This window comes from Carex rostrata, chromosome 9 (assembly GCF_964058835.1).
Source record: "Carex rostrata chromosome 9, lpCarRost1.2, whole genome shotgun sequence".
NCBI classification, from domain to species: Eukaryota; Viridiplantae; Streptophyta; class Magnoliopsida; order Poales; family Cyperaceae; genus Carex; species Carex rostrata.
In genome coordinates this window covers 5,112,995-5,128,361 of record NC_135926.1, presented here as the reverse complement: position 1 = coordinate 5,128,361, position 15,367 = coordinate 5,112,995, and the positions used below count along the sequence as shown (strand labels likewise).

At 39.0% G+C, this 15,367-nt stretch overlaps 3 protein-coding genes across 6 annotated transcripts; 1 reads left to right on the top strand and 2 right to left on the bottom strand.

Annotated features, from left to right (window-relative positions):
- LOC144559250 (uncharacterized) lies at positions 1-2,132 on the top strand. 3 transcript variants are annotated; one of them, XM_078308260.1, is made up of 3 exons: positions 1-32; positions 126-1,418; positions 1,733-2,132. In XM_078308260.1, exons 2-3 carry the CDS (start codon positions 995-997, stop codon positions 1,786-1,788), a joined length of 480 nt encoding a protein of 159 aa, XP_078164386.1. In that variant the 5' UTR covers positions 1-32; positions 126-994; the 3' UTR covers positions 1,789-2,132. The 3 variants fall into 2 exon arrangements, 2 of the variants coding, with proteins under 2 accessions (XP_078164386.1, XP_078164385.1); XM_078308259.1 differs by having other exon boundaries at positions 126-2,132.
- A 5,086-nt stretch (positions 2,133-7,218) lies between these two features.
- Positions 7,219-9,923, bottom strand: POR (C-CAP/cofactor C-like domain-containing protein). Of its 2 annotated transcripts, none has more exons than XM_078308766.1 (2): positions 8,823-9,923; positions 7,219-7,891 (listed from the first exon to the last, which is right to left on the bottom strand). In XM_078308766.1, the coding sequence occupies exon 1, from the start codon at positions 9,840-9,842 to the stop codon at positions 8,853-8,855; it is 990 nt and encodes a 329-aa protein (XP_078164892.1). In that variant the 5' UTR covers positions 9,843-9,923; the 3' UTR covers positions 7,219-7,891; positions 8,823-8,852. The 2 variants fall into 2 exon arrangements, with proteins under 2 accessions (XP_078164892.1, XP_078164893.1); XM_078308767.1 differs by having other exon boundaries at positions 7,631-7,755.
- A 418-nt stretch (positions 9,924-10,341) lies between these two features.
- Positions 10,342-14,714, bottom strand: LOC144559666 (ubiquitin carboxyl-terminal hydrolase 4). Its single transcript, XM_078308765.1, has 6 exons — positions 14,227-14,714; positions 13,554-13,670; positions 12,810-12,908; positions 12,188-12,376; positions 11,591-11,772; positions 10,342-11,214 (listed from the first exon to the last, which is right to left on the bottom strand). The coding sequence occupies exons 1-6, from the start codon at positions 14,347-14,349 to the stop codon at positions 10,815-10,817; spliced, it is 1,110 nt and encodes a 369-aa protein (XP_078164891.1). The 5' UTR covers positions 14,350-14,714; the 3' UTR covers positions 10,342-10,814.
- Between the last annotated feature and the right edge of the window lie 653 nt (positions 14,715-15,367).

The window sequence follows — 15,367 nt, the reverse complement described above, 5'->3', positions numbered from 1 at the left end:
GCTCGAATCTTGATGAGTTAGATCAAGATCGGGTTAAGAAGAAGAAGAAGAAGAAGAGGAAGAGGAAGAGGAAGAGGAAGAGGAAGAGGAAGAGGAAGAGGAAGAGGAAGAGGAAGAGGAAGAAGAGGAAGAAGAGGAAGAAGAGAGGGGGAGATGATTTAGATCTGTCTTGAGGTGCAAGATCGGGTCTTTACAAGAGATACGAGTGATCAGATCAAGAAAGGGAAGGAAGTTACGTGTGATCAAGACTTGGATCCTTTGAGAGAAGATGTCAACAGGGGGAGGTAAAGGGGCTATAGAGCTACTGACGGGTGTTGATCCGGAGGTTCTAAAGGTGTTGGTTGGGCTCATACAGGGAGCCAGTGTCTCGACCAATACCTCGGGATGTGATCCACCGCAGGTGAAGCTAGATCTCCAAGCTGTAGAGCTTAAGCTTGATGGACTAGCCACATACCTGAGTTGGTCGCGTCGGATCGAGATTGCTCTAAAGGGGAGGAAGCTCACGGGTTATCTGACAGGGGATGAGCCAGCTAGTGGTACTGCTCAGGCTGAGGAGTGGGAGACCACACATGCCATGATCTATACCTGGATGCTCAACTCGATGAAACAATCGATCACCTCTTCAATAGATGGCATCCGACTTGTGAAAGACATTTGGGCGAAGCTGAAGAGGACCTATGGTGAGACTGAGAATCACATGAGGGTATTCCAGATTAAGCAGGAGATACAGGCTGTGGTCCAGGGTGATAGATCGATTCAGGATTACTCCTTGGATCTGGAGAAGCTGTGGGCATAACTTGATCACTTCTCACAAGTGTCGGGCTGTAGTGATTCAAGTTGCAAAAGTCGGGAGCATATTGCACAGGATAGGACTATGCAGTTTCTGTCTTAGCTAAACTCAGCCTTTGATCATAGGAGATTAGTTCTTCTAGCCCAGACGAAGATTCCTTCATTAGATGAGGCCATTGTTGCGATGATGTAGGAGGAGAGTCGCATGAGGATACATGCTGAGCCGAGTGGACCTCCAGGTGCGCGATCAGCTCTGGCCGCCTCGAGCTCAGGTATGATAGGTGCCAAGGAGGAGAATCACAGGTGTTATAACTGCGGGAAAACATGTCATCTGATCAAGACTTGTCCTAAGCCACCAAAAGAGAGAGATGCAGGTGGTAGAGGGCAGTCTGGGAACCGTGGATGTGGCCGTGGGGGCCGAAGAGGTGGAAGAAGAGGCAACCGGGCAAATTTGATGGTTACAGAGGAGGAGAAGGAAGCTATTGTGGAGTTATCCGAGGTGGATCTGATCATGGAGATAGTCAGGAGGAGGCAGAAAGGAGCAAGTGAGGAGAAGAGTGTAGTCGATGATGCATCCACCTCATCTTCTGTCAGGGGTAACTTTGCTTCTGTTGCTTACACAACCACATGTGCGTGTGATACACTTGCTCTTCCCTCTATATCCACCACTAGATCACTAGATTGGATAGTCCATTCTGGTACATCTCGCCATGTGACTGGTGTTGCTAGGGAGTTTTCTTTCTATACTCACCTAGCGGTTCCAGAAAGCATCCGAACAGCCAATGGTGTGGCCCAGCCGATGGTTGGTAAGGGTACGGTGAAATGTACCAATACTCTGACTTTGTCTAATGTTTTGCATACTCATTCTTTTCCTGTGAATCTCCTATCTATAAGTGTCATTATCTCACAACTAAATTGTGTTGTTTTGTTTGATAATCCCAAGGTGATCTTCCGAGAGAAGGGGACGGGCAAGGTACTTGGGAATGGGACACTGCATAAAGGCCAGTGGTACATGGATAAAGAGGGTATGGGCTCGGCCCTCTCATCCATCGTAGAGAAAGCTAGAGGAGCTGAGAGAAGTGTGGAAGACTTACTGCTGCTCCATCATAGGCGCCTAGGTCACTCTTCATTTTCGGTTTTGAGTAGGTTGTATCTGCCTTTATTTGAAAAGGTTAATAAAGAAAAGCTGGTGTGTGATGCGTGTGAGTTAGACAAACATACCTGAAGCTCTTATGCTAGCTTTGGTAGTAGAAGGTCTTGTAGTTTTGATTTGATTCACTCGGATGTATGGGGACCTTGTCCCACAACTACTTTGAATGGATTTAGATATTTTGTGTCTTTTATTGATTGCTTTTCTCGTTTGACTTGGCTTTACTTGATAAAAAACAAGAGTGATGTGCTTGCTTGTTTCAAAGATTTCCACAAAATAGTTCAGACTCAATACGGTGCAGTTGTGAAGGTATTGAGGTCTGACAATAAGACATAGTACACTAATAAGGCGTTTGGGGAGTACTTGTCATCCCAAGGGATACAACATCAAACCACGTGTCCATACACACCAAAGCAGAATGGGGTAGCAGAACGGAAGAACATGCATCTCCTTGAGGTAACTCAGAGTATGATGATTTTGATGAAAGTCACAAAGCACTTGCGGGTGCAAGCAGTTCTGACAGCAGCTTATTTGATCAACAGGATGCCCTCGCGGGTATTGGATTGGAGGTCTCCAATTGAGATGCTGACATGTAAGAATGGAGATATTCTTCCTCTCAAAACCTTTGGGTGTGCGTGCTTTGTACATGACAACAGGCCAAATGTGAAAAAACTTGATCCAAGGGCTGTGAGGTGTATCTTTATGGGGTACTCAGCCACTCAAAAGGGGTATGCGTGCTGGAGTCTGGTTGAGAGGCGAATGTTTGTGAGTATGGATGTTACTTTTCACGAGCTCAAACCATACTACTCCTCAGAAACAACATCACCATTTGAAGACTCGTTCGATACATGACGTATGAGACGAGAGGGGGAGAGTAGTAGTGATGGTGAGAGGAGAATGGTAAGCGTGGGTGGTGTTGGTTGCCCAATTGTTGTTGAGAATTCGGCTATGGTTGAGCCGGAACAGGAGAATTCAGCTAGGATTGAGCCCGAAGGGGGTAGAACTCAGGCTCAGGGGGAGTCAAGATATGGTGAAGTGTATGTGAGGAGAAAGAAGCAAAATGAAGGAGCCTTGCCTATAGTGCCACTTGTGCCAAGTCCATTGTCCTTGCCTACTCCGACTCTTGAGACACCTTCACTATCCACCTCAGACCCAGAATACACAGGTGATATGATTCCTCTCTCTACTCCTCCCACTCCCTTATCGGTAAGGATGACTCCTCGCGAGATGCAGGCATTCCTCATGACCGATATGGTTTCCTACATGACATTGCCAAATTTGTCTCTTACTTACACATATCACCTGTACATGGAGCATTCATTGCATCATTAGACACTGTCTCTATCCTTAAGTGTTGGCAGGTTGCTAAAGGAGATCCGAAGTGGAAGGCAGCCATGCTAGAAGAGCTCAGTGCCATTTGCAAGAACAAAACCTGGGAACTTGTGTCACTACCACCAGGCAAAAAGGTTGTTGGATACAAGTGGGTCTTCACAGTAAAGCATAATCTAGAGGGTCTGGTTAAGCGCTACAAGGCTCGGCTGGTAGCGAAGGGGTACAGTCAGACCTATGGCACTGACTATGATGAGACCTTTGCACCTATGGTGAAGATGAGCATGATGAGGACACTGGTTTCCATGGCAGTGAATGAGGGATGGCAGTTACACCAACTCGATGTGAAGAATGTCTTTCTTCATGGTGATTTGTTGGAGAATGTGTACATGGAGGTTCCACCAGGGTTTGGCACAAACCAGACAGTGGGTAAGGTGTGCAGGCTCAAGAAGTCGCTCTATGGGTTGAAGCAGTCCCCTCGGGCCTGGTTTGATAGGTTCAGGAAGGCTATGATAGGCATGGGCTATCAGCAAATCAATGTTGACCACACGGTGTTTTCTCGACAACATGGTGGTCACATTACTATGCTGGCTGTGTATGTTGATGATATGATCATTACTGGGGATGATGAGGAGGGATTGCACAATTGAAGGCAAGATTGGGGAAGGAATTTGAGGCGAATGATCTGGGACAGCTTAGGTACTTTCTTGGGATTGAGGTGGCTTGTGGAGCAGAGGGGATTGTTCTATCCCAAAGGAAATATGTCATAGACTTGCTCACTGAGACAGGCATGTTGGGGTGCAAGCCTGCAGTTTCTCCAATTGATGTGAAGGCCAAGATGAGTGCAGATGCAGGAGAACAAGTTGATCGTGAGAGGTACTAGAGACTGGTAGATAGTTGATCTATTTGACACATACTCGTCCTGATCGTGAGAGGTACCAGAGACTGGTAGGCAGGTTGATGTATTTGACACATACTCGTCCTGATATCTTGCAGTGAGCGTGGTGAGCCGCTACATGCATGACCCTAGGAAGGGCCATATGGACGCAGTATATCACATTCTGAGGTACCTGAAGAGTGCACCGGGGAAGGGCTTGATTTTCAGGCAGAATGGGCACATGAACATTAAGGGCTATTGTGACTCTGACTGGGCCAATTGCCAAGATGACAGGAGGTCCACATCTGGCTACTGCATGTTCGTAGGGGGGCAACTTGGTCTCCTGGAAGAGCAAGAAGAAGCAAGTTGTTTCGAGATCGACGGCAGAAGCTGAGTACAGGGCTATGGCATTGAGAGTTGCTGAGATGCTGTGGCTGAAGAGATTATTGGAAGAGCTCAAGGTGAATCACGGAGATAAAATGAAGTTGTGGTGCGATAGCAAGTTAGCGATCAGCATTGCTAACAATCCTGTGCAGCATGACAGAACCAAGCATGTGGAGATCGATAGATTCTTCATAAAGGAAAAGCTGGAAAGTGGGCTATTGGAGCTGAATCATGTAGCTATTGGAGATCAAGTAGCTGACTGTCTCACCAAAGGACTTAGCTCAATGGATCTAGTTAGGTTTTGTGACAAGATGTGCTTGAAGAATATTTTTTGCTCATCTTGAGGGGAGTGTTGAGATTTATGTATGTTTATTGCATTAAGAGTAACTATAGGATTATATTGGTAAGAAAGGAATTATAGAGAATCGTAAGGTTACGAATGTAATTTGTGACGCCTATATAGGTCCAAGAAAACAAATGAATCAATACAATTCATTTTTTAATCATTTCTTTTATTTCCATGCCAAATTGTGTTCTATTTGCCCAACACATTGTATGCAGATATTTGGTGTGTTTTGCTTGATATAATTTTTTTAATAAAGATATATATATAGGGTCTGTCTAAATTGCTGCTGGCAGCATTTCAGCAGAGGTGCTGCCGGGGCTATATTTAGCCGTGTGATATCCAAACAACAAATTCAAACCGTTAGATGTTTAATCTATATTATAATCTACTTGGAGACCAAATTTTACATTTTTTGGAATTTTTTTACTATATATTAAGCTGGTTTGAAAACCGCTGCTTTCAGTAAATTTCTGCAGCATTGAAATCAGCAGTTTTCAAACCAGCTTAATATATAGTAAAAAAATTCAAAAAAATGTAAAATTTGGTCTCCAAGTAGATTATAATATAGATTAAATATCTAACGGTTTGGATTTATTGTTTGGACATCACAAAATAAAAAAAACAGCGGCAGCACTGTCGGCAGAAATGCTGCCGGCAGCAAATTAGCCACAGCCTATATATATTTTAGAGTAATACATAAAAGTTATTTGTTATCTTATCTTGCTTTTCATTATATTTGAAAAGTGCAGGGACAATTGAATTTGGCTTAGTTGGTTTATAAGAGAAGAAAAGGACGAAAAAAAAAATGGGTTGTTGATATGAAGATTAAAATTTTAATATTTCGTCAATATTCGTACTTTTTTTAAAACTCATGCCAGAAAAAAAAATCCCTCCAAAAATTCAAAGGCCGCTAAATTTTTTCCAGCGTTGTTGATACTTGATAGCATAGTGACAAGATATCCGAATTATACCCGTTTAATTCTTTTTTGGGGTGATGCCGAACCGAATACCGAATTATTCGGTTGACCGAACTTTGACCGAATTAAACCCGAATAATTCCCAAATTTTACGAACTTTTTCCAAATTTTACGAATTATTCACGAATTTTTCCTGAATTTTTCAAGAACAATTATTTTTTTGCTCCCTTGCAGGACTGAGATTTCTGATCCGGATAATTCCGAATCATTCCCGAATTATACCCGAATTACGAATTTTTGATCTCGCCGAACCGAACCCGAATAATTCATTTGTCACTATGCTTGATAGTATGCACTCAAAGGACATGTGTCAGATATGAGCTATTCATCAAGTATATTAAATCAATTTTGTACAAGACTGATTTAACGGTCCAAGCTTTAATATGGGTATTTAACAGTGTTCTAAATAGCGCGTTATAGTGTTTTTGGAGACCAAACGCTATGCTATGGCATTAAAATACGCTATTTGCGCTACATACGCTATAGCGGTAATAGCGGTCCGCTATAGCGTATAGCGTGTAGCGCAAATAGCGCGCGCTATGCAACATTTGCTTTTTTTTTTTTTTCAATTTATATGAGCTTTAAAATAAATAAATGGTGAAGATATTGTTTAATTTTGATGAATATTACATTATATCAAATTCAGGTCCGCTATAATAATTTTTTCATTTTGCTCTTGATTTTTTTTAACTGATGATAAATCAAATAAATAATTGCTAAATTATGGAAATTTTAGGGACTAACAAGAATTTCTTCAAGGATCATCTGTTTATTTTACTAGAAGTATGATATTTTTTTTTTCAATTTCTAGGTTATTTTGAAATTTAAATAGAAAAAAGATAAATTATGTTATGATGTTGAAGATATTTTAAATAGAAAAAGATCGATAGTTTATGATATTAGTATTACTATAGATATTTTGAGTCGCAATTTGGACTTTGTATTGGTTCAATATGAATATTATAATTTTTTAATCAATTTGATATTATTTATTGTTCTATGAGACTAAATAATGTTGATATTTAGTACAAATATATAATATAATTTTTATAAAAATAAAAAAAACGCTATTTGGGATAGCTTTTGCTATAGCGTCGCTATTCGCTATAGCTTTTTCTGGAGGCTCCCCGCTATGACGCGATAAACGCTATTTAGAACCTTGTATAATACAAGAAGCATTTGAATTCTCTTTCGTTGTCGGAACTTGTATTGCTTTGAACAAGTGTCGCCCAAGATTTGCACTAACCAAATTTTAATGAGATAAACAATTCTTTATTGGTTTGTACAACGTTGGTTAAATAGGTCAAAAGAGAAGGGTATCTAAATAGACTATATTGCCAAACATAAAATGTAAGATCTCACAGTAGTCCAAAACTCTGGCTGGATAAAACAAATTTGATAAGTCATTTCTGAATGTCAGAGTACAATATGAATAAAAATGTCAAATCTTATATGTTATCTTCAACAATTTTCAGAAGCCAGATATCTTTTCAACAGTTCAAAAAGTCAAAATCCAACACATAACATTAACTTCTGAAAATGAGGTTTTTCCAGCATTCAAGCCAGTTGCAATGTTGAAATGTCTAGACAATGCTACATCCAACCCTCAATTCATTCAAACAACAATAAAAATACTGATGAAACATAAAAAACCTCTTACAAGTCAATTTCAAATAATATACAATACAAAAAAGTAGCTTGAAGAAGCTATAGCAAATGAACACAAACACTGGTACGGAAGGCTGATTTTAGTAGCCAAAAAGCATGTCCCTACAGATGGTGGGATTTGATATATTACGCCCCCTTTTATATAACCAAAAATATCTCCAGTCGGCTCAGTTGACCGCTCAATGTAATAACTCAAAGATGGCCAATGAGGAAAAACCAGCATCCTAATCATTATCTCTACATAAAGTCAACAATATTTTCTTCTAATTGATGTAGATTAATAAAAGTGTATAAGACAGAACAAGGGCAAGCCACTTTGCAAAAATGCGGCATCTCTTCAACTCTTCCTTTCTTGTCTTTGCTGAGAAAACCTAATTTTGATTGATTGTTTCAATAATTAGTTAAATATGTGATTATAATTTCTATGGATTGGAACTACTATGAGATTTTGGCAGTATACAGAAGCAGGGAGACAGTCTTGAGCCTGTCAGGCCCAGTACTGATATAGACAGATGAGTAAGATGAGCATACGCCAACAATTATCAAGCTAACTTCAAGGGGCTAGATAGAAATAGAAATAACCCTATGGTTTTAAAAGATATCAAATAGGAGGCCTGTATACTTCTCTAACCATGCTAAAAAACACAAGTGAAGCTAACGTGGGAGGTCACCACCAAGATTCATGAGCTTAACTTGAAGACCCTCAAATTGGTTTCAAACATCAAATTTGAACCACTGAACTTGATCTACTTGAAGAGAATTTTTTTTTTTTTTTTATATTCTTTTGTATGAGACAAAGTGGTTGACAATTGTTGAAAAATAAACTCACACCAAAATAATTCATTTTTTAAATCCTATTCTTGTACAATATGGACTCAAAATATGACAAACTTAAAATCAAGATCAACAGTTCAAGTTCGTCAAACTTTGGTGCTTATCACCTATCCGAGGTGTCTTTTAAGTTAAACCCATGAATCCTATTGGTGAGCTTAAGCTCATAATATCTTAACTCAAAAATTATATATCCTCCTCAATAAGTTCCTTCACAGATGCACAACTTGCCCCTATATTTTTTCCTTATTGATTTTGAGATGATCCGATAAATAGTGACGAGTTAGGGTACTTCGGGCATCTATTGACTTCAATGTGAAAAGAAACAGCATCATTTGCTTTGAAGTTATTATTTAGGGGTTAGAGATTACTTCCTATATTTTCAGGGATGCATATGAACTTCTCTTTTTGGGATGTGTATATGATATTGACAGTAAAGAGCATTGGTGATTGAAAAATAAAAATACTCACTTCCAAAGATTAAACCGATCCTGGCTGCTGCTACTTAAATTCAGAAATGTCGACAATCTCTAACCGTTCTTCTTCTGGAATTAAACCCCAGTTGGGTGATTGAATTGCTCTGAGCCACTTGAAATCATCAACATTCGCCCAATTTCCTGTCTCCTCTTCTAACGCAGATTCCTTCAATTCTTCTTCAATTCCTTCATAAATCAACCTATAAGGTGCAAACCTCACCCCGTTACTATCTTCAATAATAGGTCGACTCCTCACTCGAAGATAGAAATCAGTTGCTTTAGCTTGATGAATTCTGATTTGATGCGAGGCAAGCATAAACAAGGAATCACTCACATCTTCTATTAGCACTGACCCGAGAATTGGACCAGTAAATACCTGGCAATTCCTAATCCGGTTAAAGAAAAGAGCTCGGACTCGCCCTTTCAAATAAACCCGGCAATTTTCCAGATCAGAGAGAGTAAAGTCACCTTGGCCAATGTCACATAGCCTAAAATCCTTCACCAAGGTCTCATCCCTTTTATTCCTAAATCCTGGTCCATCACGAACTGAAATATTCGACCGTTTGTCATTTTCAGATGGTTTGATGCTGATTTCAAGAGATGCGTCGACATTCTTTGGTTCTTCGTCCTTTTTTGCGGCTTTGTTTCTGAAAGAGAACTTCTTTCGAGGAAGAAGGCTCGAGCTGGCGGTGTCAAGTGCTGATCTGAGGTCCGAGATGGATTTGAGGCAGGAGCGGAGCTCGTAAGAGGGAAGGTGGTAGGAGTTCTGAGCCAGAAGCTGCTCAAGGGAGGAGATGGAGGCCGCTATCTGATCGAGATCAGCGCGGGAGCGGCACTCAGAAAGAGATTGCTCGATGGAAAGCTTGGTGGAAGCGAAAGAGGCGAGGAAATCAGCCACTTGTCGAACAGAGTCAGAAGAGGTGGTGGGCGTGGCGGAGCGACGGGTAGATAGGCGATCAATCAAAGCCTGGTGCTTTGGATTGGTGCTGACGGCGGCAGCGGTGTGTTCCTCCATTTGAGAGAGACGAAGATATGATCGAAGCTAGCAACCGGAGATGGCGAGAGATGCGTGGGTATATCGGGTCGGATCTAAAGGATTTAGTTATTGAAAGCCCGGTCCTTTAAGCCTGCGGGTCTTCAAAATAATAGCCCGGGAAACATTACTCGAGATCTGGATTAATCAGTGGGGACACTAGGCGTACCACCGTACAACAGCTTTTGCTATTGGTAGTTTGGTGCTCTCTTCCTTCAAATTTTCTGGTACTAAACGTGTGGCTACTAGAGAATTGTCCACAATTTTTTTTTGACAACTCATAAAATTTAATGAGCAAATTACAACCCACCACTGCAGTTAAATTCCGACTCGAACCACTGCTAAAAAAGCCAAGTTATTGCGAGTGTTGCATACTTACAAAAATCAGATAAACTTTGTAACATTGCAGGATTTGATTGGAACCGTAATGCTCCATACTAGGACTAGAGCTTACACAAAGTTTCATCTCGTAAATCAATTATACAACAAATAAAGGGAAACAAAACTCTTATACAAATTTCATGCAAAAAGCACGCATGTAAAACTAGTTTAGCTACAGCAAGGGTACAAGCCAATATTTCGAACAACCGACCAAAATTGTTTCCAAAACCACAAAGGGTTTTCAAGATAACATCTACAGTTTATTCATGGCTCAATGTTGAAAAGCCAACCATCTCTGCATTTCTACTCACAAGTTTTCCCAATAGCAGCACTACTTGGATTGATAAATTACTGCGTAAAGTAAAATACAACAACAGACCCCTTCTATCTTTGCAACTACTCAGATCGCAATTTGTATATACGCTTGTTTTATTTCTAAAGAACACATCCACCACCTCTCTCTCCCTCTAATAAATTTTTCTTCACCATCACAACAAAAAAAAGAAAATCAGTACCCAGCCATGCTTTTATGTAATACCAGCAACCTGCAGGGCCTACTTGCAAAAAAGTGTGTCAACTCTTTCCAACCATACTCTCATAAAAGAGAATATACCCATGATCCGTATTGCTGGAGTACTCCTGTGCAGATCCAAAAAAAGTCTGGACCATTGATTCATCAATCATCTCCACATTTTCATCATCAAAAAATAACCAGTGATTGTGGCTCTTGACAAGGCTTATGTAGTGACCATGATTGGGTCCACTGCCCACATGGACCACCACCGCAAAGAGGGAATACTCCAGGTCAGAGTTGTCTGTGGTATTGGTGAGTTTAAGCTCAAGAGGGAAGACTACCCGATATGACAACTTCTTGTAGCGGCCAAGCTGTTCTATGTACTTGAATCGTTTTAGGTGGATCACTAGGATGCTAGGCAGTTTCTTTATCTTCAATCTCTTTTGTGCTTCTTGTAAACTGAGCATCATAGAATGTAATGATTCTTTCTTTTTTTTTGCTATGGAATTTATTCATTGAGTTAATTGCTATATAAACCTTAAAATCATTGCCTTGGTGCGAGCTTTTGGGTTATTGGCAAATGACACTTCACCTTTGTAGTAGTCATTAGTTCCATCAAGAGGTGTATTAGACTAAATGGCTGAGATAATTTTTCTTCAAGTTCTACCAAAGCAACCATATTTTTTGTTACAACAATACAAATCAGTCATAGGGTGCTTTGGACATAACCTTTACTGACAGTTGCTTGTAAATTGAAATACAGTTAGTTGCTGCCTATGAACAAGGAAAAATGATTGCAATTTGGAAGTACACAAACTGGAGAAAGGTTATTTACCTGCAACACTTGTCACAAAAGAACTTGTCTTCTGCATTCAATGTCTCAGTTGAACTGAAATTTTTTAGACAGCTAGTGATAGAGCTATTTTGTTCTATATCAAGACTCAGATCAAAGAATGTCTCATCTCTGGCTGTGACTGTTTCACACCTCAAACACCTAGTCTCATTCGTCAGTATCCCCTATAAGAAAAATAAGTTCAGCTATGTACACCATGATAAAAAGGAAAAGAAAAAGATAAAAGTATTTTCCTGTCAAACTACTACTACTATCTCAAAGTAAATTGGGAAGCATCTAAATTATCAAGTTCAGATCTTACCCCTGACAAGTAATTTCTTCAGGCAAAAAATTAAACCATTCCAAAAAAAAAATAATGTAGTATTGACTATTGAGTGTGGATAATATCATCATTGATAGATAATCAGAAACATTGTAGCAATTAAATTAAAATACAACTTTAGCAGTCGTATATTAATTGCAAATAACACACAAAAAAACAAGATGGCTAAGTACCAGCAAGTATTTGAAGTCATGGGTGTAATTCGCAAAATATGCAAAATAAGCAATAGAATTGGAAAGAATGAAATGAACACTTACTTGGAAGCACTTGTGTACCCAAGTCACAAGGGGTTCTTTGTGAAAACCATTGGCTTGAGGTTTGGAGGGTCCGTTGGCAACTTTGTTAGAAACGGAGCTGTCAGGAGATGGTGCCTTTGCAGCATTTGCTTCTTTTTCAAGTATATCTACTAGCTCATTAAGTAAGAAGTTCAGAAACTCATGCGCATCCTACAAAGCAATAATCTAAGAACGATTAGATCAATTTCTAACATATTTTCCATTTTTTTAATTTAGAGTTTGCTACAAGCAACAGAACCACTTTCAGATGAAAAACTAAGAAATTAGATATTTTTTATAGTACAAAGGGAGACTACTCCTAGATCAGCCTATAAAACCTCACTGATGCAATACTAAACTGGCCAAGTATACTGATTTTTACCTTCTCTAGTTAGCATTTTGATTCAAAATATCTTCCCTTGACCCATTTAAAGTTCTCGTTAAGGTATTATAAGTACCCGCAGAATAACGGTGTAAATCTAATGTCTAACTAGTAATCATATATGATCTATACTGTTGTATGAGACATTTAAATTCATGAAACGTTTACTTTTTAAAATTGAGCTTCAGAAGAAAAAAAAGGAAAAAGAAAGGGAAGACAAACCTGGTGCATATAGCTCCTGAAAAGCTCATTTTGCTTCTTTACTCTTTGTACAAACCGCTTAGGAGCAATGACACCTGTTTTCTTCTTCTGTGAACTAATCTGCAAATGATCAATAAGAAAATCTGTTAATCAGTGCAAAAGGGATATATGATCGCTGTCCATGAAGAAACTCAAATATTTCATGGCCACTGCAATTGTATCATGGATATTCCTACAAAATCTAGGTGGTTTCATGCATAACCAACAAACTACATGAAATGTAAGAAACATAGGAAACAAAAAGAGAAATATCATGCACAGCCAATAATCATTTATACCACAGCAAAACATATGAAATATGAGAATAGCAGAGTAAGAAACTTAGAAACATAGAGTACAAGTATAACCCTACAAAAAACATCCTCTATAGTCTACATTCTTCCTCTTCCTGTCTACGTATACTTCAAAAGGTGATTGCACCAACTCTCATTTAAAAGAAACGAGTAAAATTAGGAAATATAAAAAAAATAGATGGAAAGGAGTGTGTACTCTTATTAACCTGCTTCTAAAAGCCGTGAGATTTCTCCTTTTGCAAGGTCAATGCAGTACCGATTTATACTTTTAGATGTAAGCATAAATGGAAACGGTGCCTAAAAAACACATGCACACTCGTGCATAAGGATAAGGAGTTTCGTCACAGTGGTCTTAGTTGTTTAGTCTGGTAAAATCCTCCAGAATATACTTGTGCTTAGGTATAGAAGTTACCTGAGTGAACAAATCAGCAAGGCATGTCAAGAGATTCTCATCTCCTTCAGCAGCACTCTTGTTGTTCGCATAGTATTCCAGTAACTGTTCCCGAAAAGGAACACAGAAGTACAATGCCTGTGTACCAAAGTTTTAGTTAATCCCTTTTGGCATTCAAAAAGATTCAGAAAACATAACAAAACCAGCATCAACCAGTGTAGGTAAGTACACTGGATGTTTTATTTTGTTTTTATATTTTGGGGGGGCATTTTATTTTGATCTAACGAGCTCTTGCTGATTTACTTGAAATTCTTTGAAATTTCTCAGTATCAAATGATCACATCTAATTTACTGTTTCAACGATAAAACTGCTATATCTTAGGAAGTATATATAAAATAAAAAAAACTCCCAAAGAAAAAACTTATTTCAGAACTGAAATTAAACTTGAACACGGTGTAATTTACAAGGATCGCACAACAAATAAAGATAGAGTACACTTAAAACAATCCAATAAGTAAACATAAAAAGATTAAATAATAAGAAAATCAATCCAAAAGCATTCACACAGAAAAATAATAATAATAAACGACATCAAATTTATCTGCCTTTGAAAACCAAAAAATAAAAAGTCAATTATTGAGAATAAAATACTATTTCCAAATATAGAAAAAAGATATCAGAAAGAACAATAACCTGTAAAACGCTATTGCAATAGCAAGTATTGCCGAAATTTTCAAGCCCGAAATATCTCTCACCCTCAGGGAACTGATCTCCCAATGCTTTCTCGAGCTTCGATCCAGCGGCTCCCATCAGCATTCACGATTTTTCAACCTCGAATCGAAATTTTCTTCTTCCTCCAATCGACGCATTCAAGTATATTCCGACCGATTCAATCCTCCTTTTTTTCCGATAGAGGATCCCACAAAGGGATCGAGGCGATTCAAATCGTATTACTCCCCTAGGGTTTCTGATTTGGGAATAATTCCTGGAATTATCTCTGTCCAGTGGCGAAAAAAGGGAGATACAGTGAACGCGAGAAAGAGAGTGGTGAGAAAAGGTCGTGCTATAAAGCGATTTTTGAGAGAGAGAGAGCGGCGACCGAGAAAATCAGTCAGGTCTCTAGAACGATTTACTTCTCATTAACAGTTCCGTAACCGGCCTCTTCGCTAAATAATCTCTCCAATGGTACTGGATATGTCCATTAACAAAATGAAGAAAGTTTCACTGGAGATGTCCATTTTCCTGCTCACTTGGGGATCTCACTTCCTTTCCTGGAATGGAGTGAGAAATTGTAAGTGCTTCAGTTCTTTATGGCTCTACAGAGTATTGAGTTTCGATTTGGTTTTTTATTAATTTAAACAATCTTATTAACTATAGGGATCGACTAACAGTCTCCCTACTTCAGTCCCCTATCTGTCTCCCGCACTAAAAGACAAAAAAAATAGTTAAAACGTGTTAACTATCACCAAAGAGCAAGATTAATGCTATTTTATTAATAGTCAAAATGTATAGTATTCATACCTACGAATTTATAGTATTCATACTTATTATCAGAATCATTCGTCATATGTAAACACAAGCTGGAGGGGACCAGTAACGACCAGGGGGGCCGCTGACGTCTTGTGACAGCCTGGATTGGGGACCGCAATCGTCTGAAAGCGACATTTGCCAAGATTAGGGACCACTACAGCGAATCTATATATTATTCATATCTAAATAAAGAAGTATTCATATCTAAACAAATGAAGTATTCATACTGACGATTACGAAGTATTCATACATGTTTGATATAATTTATACAATTCAAAATTCAAAGTCAGATTCATCTCTCTCA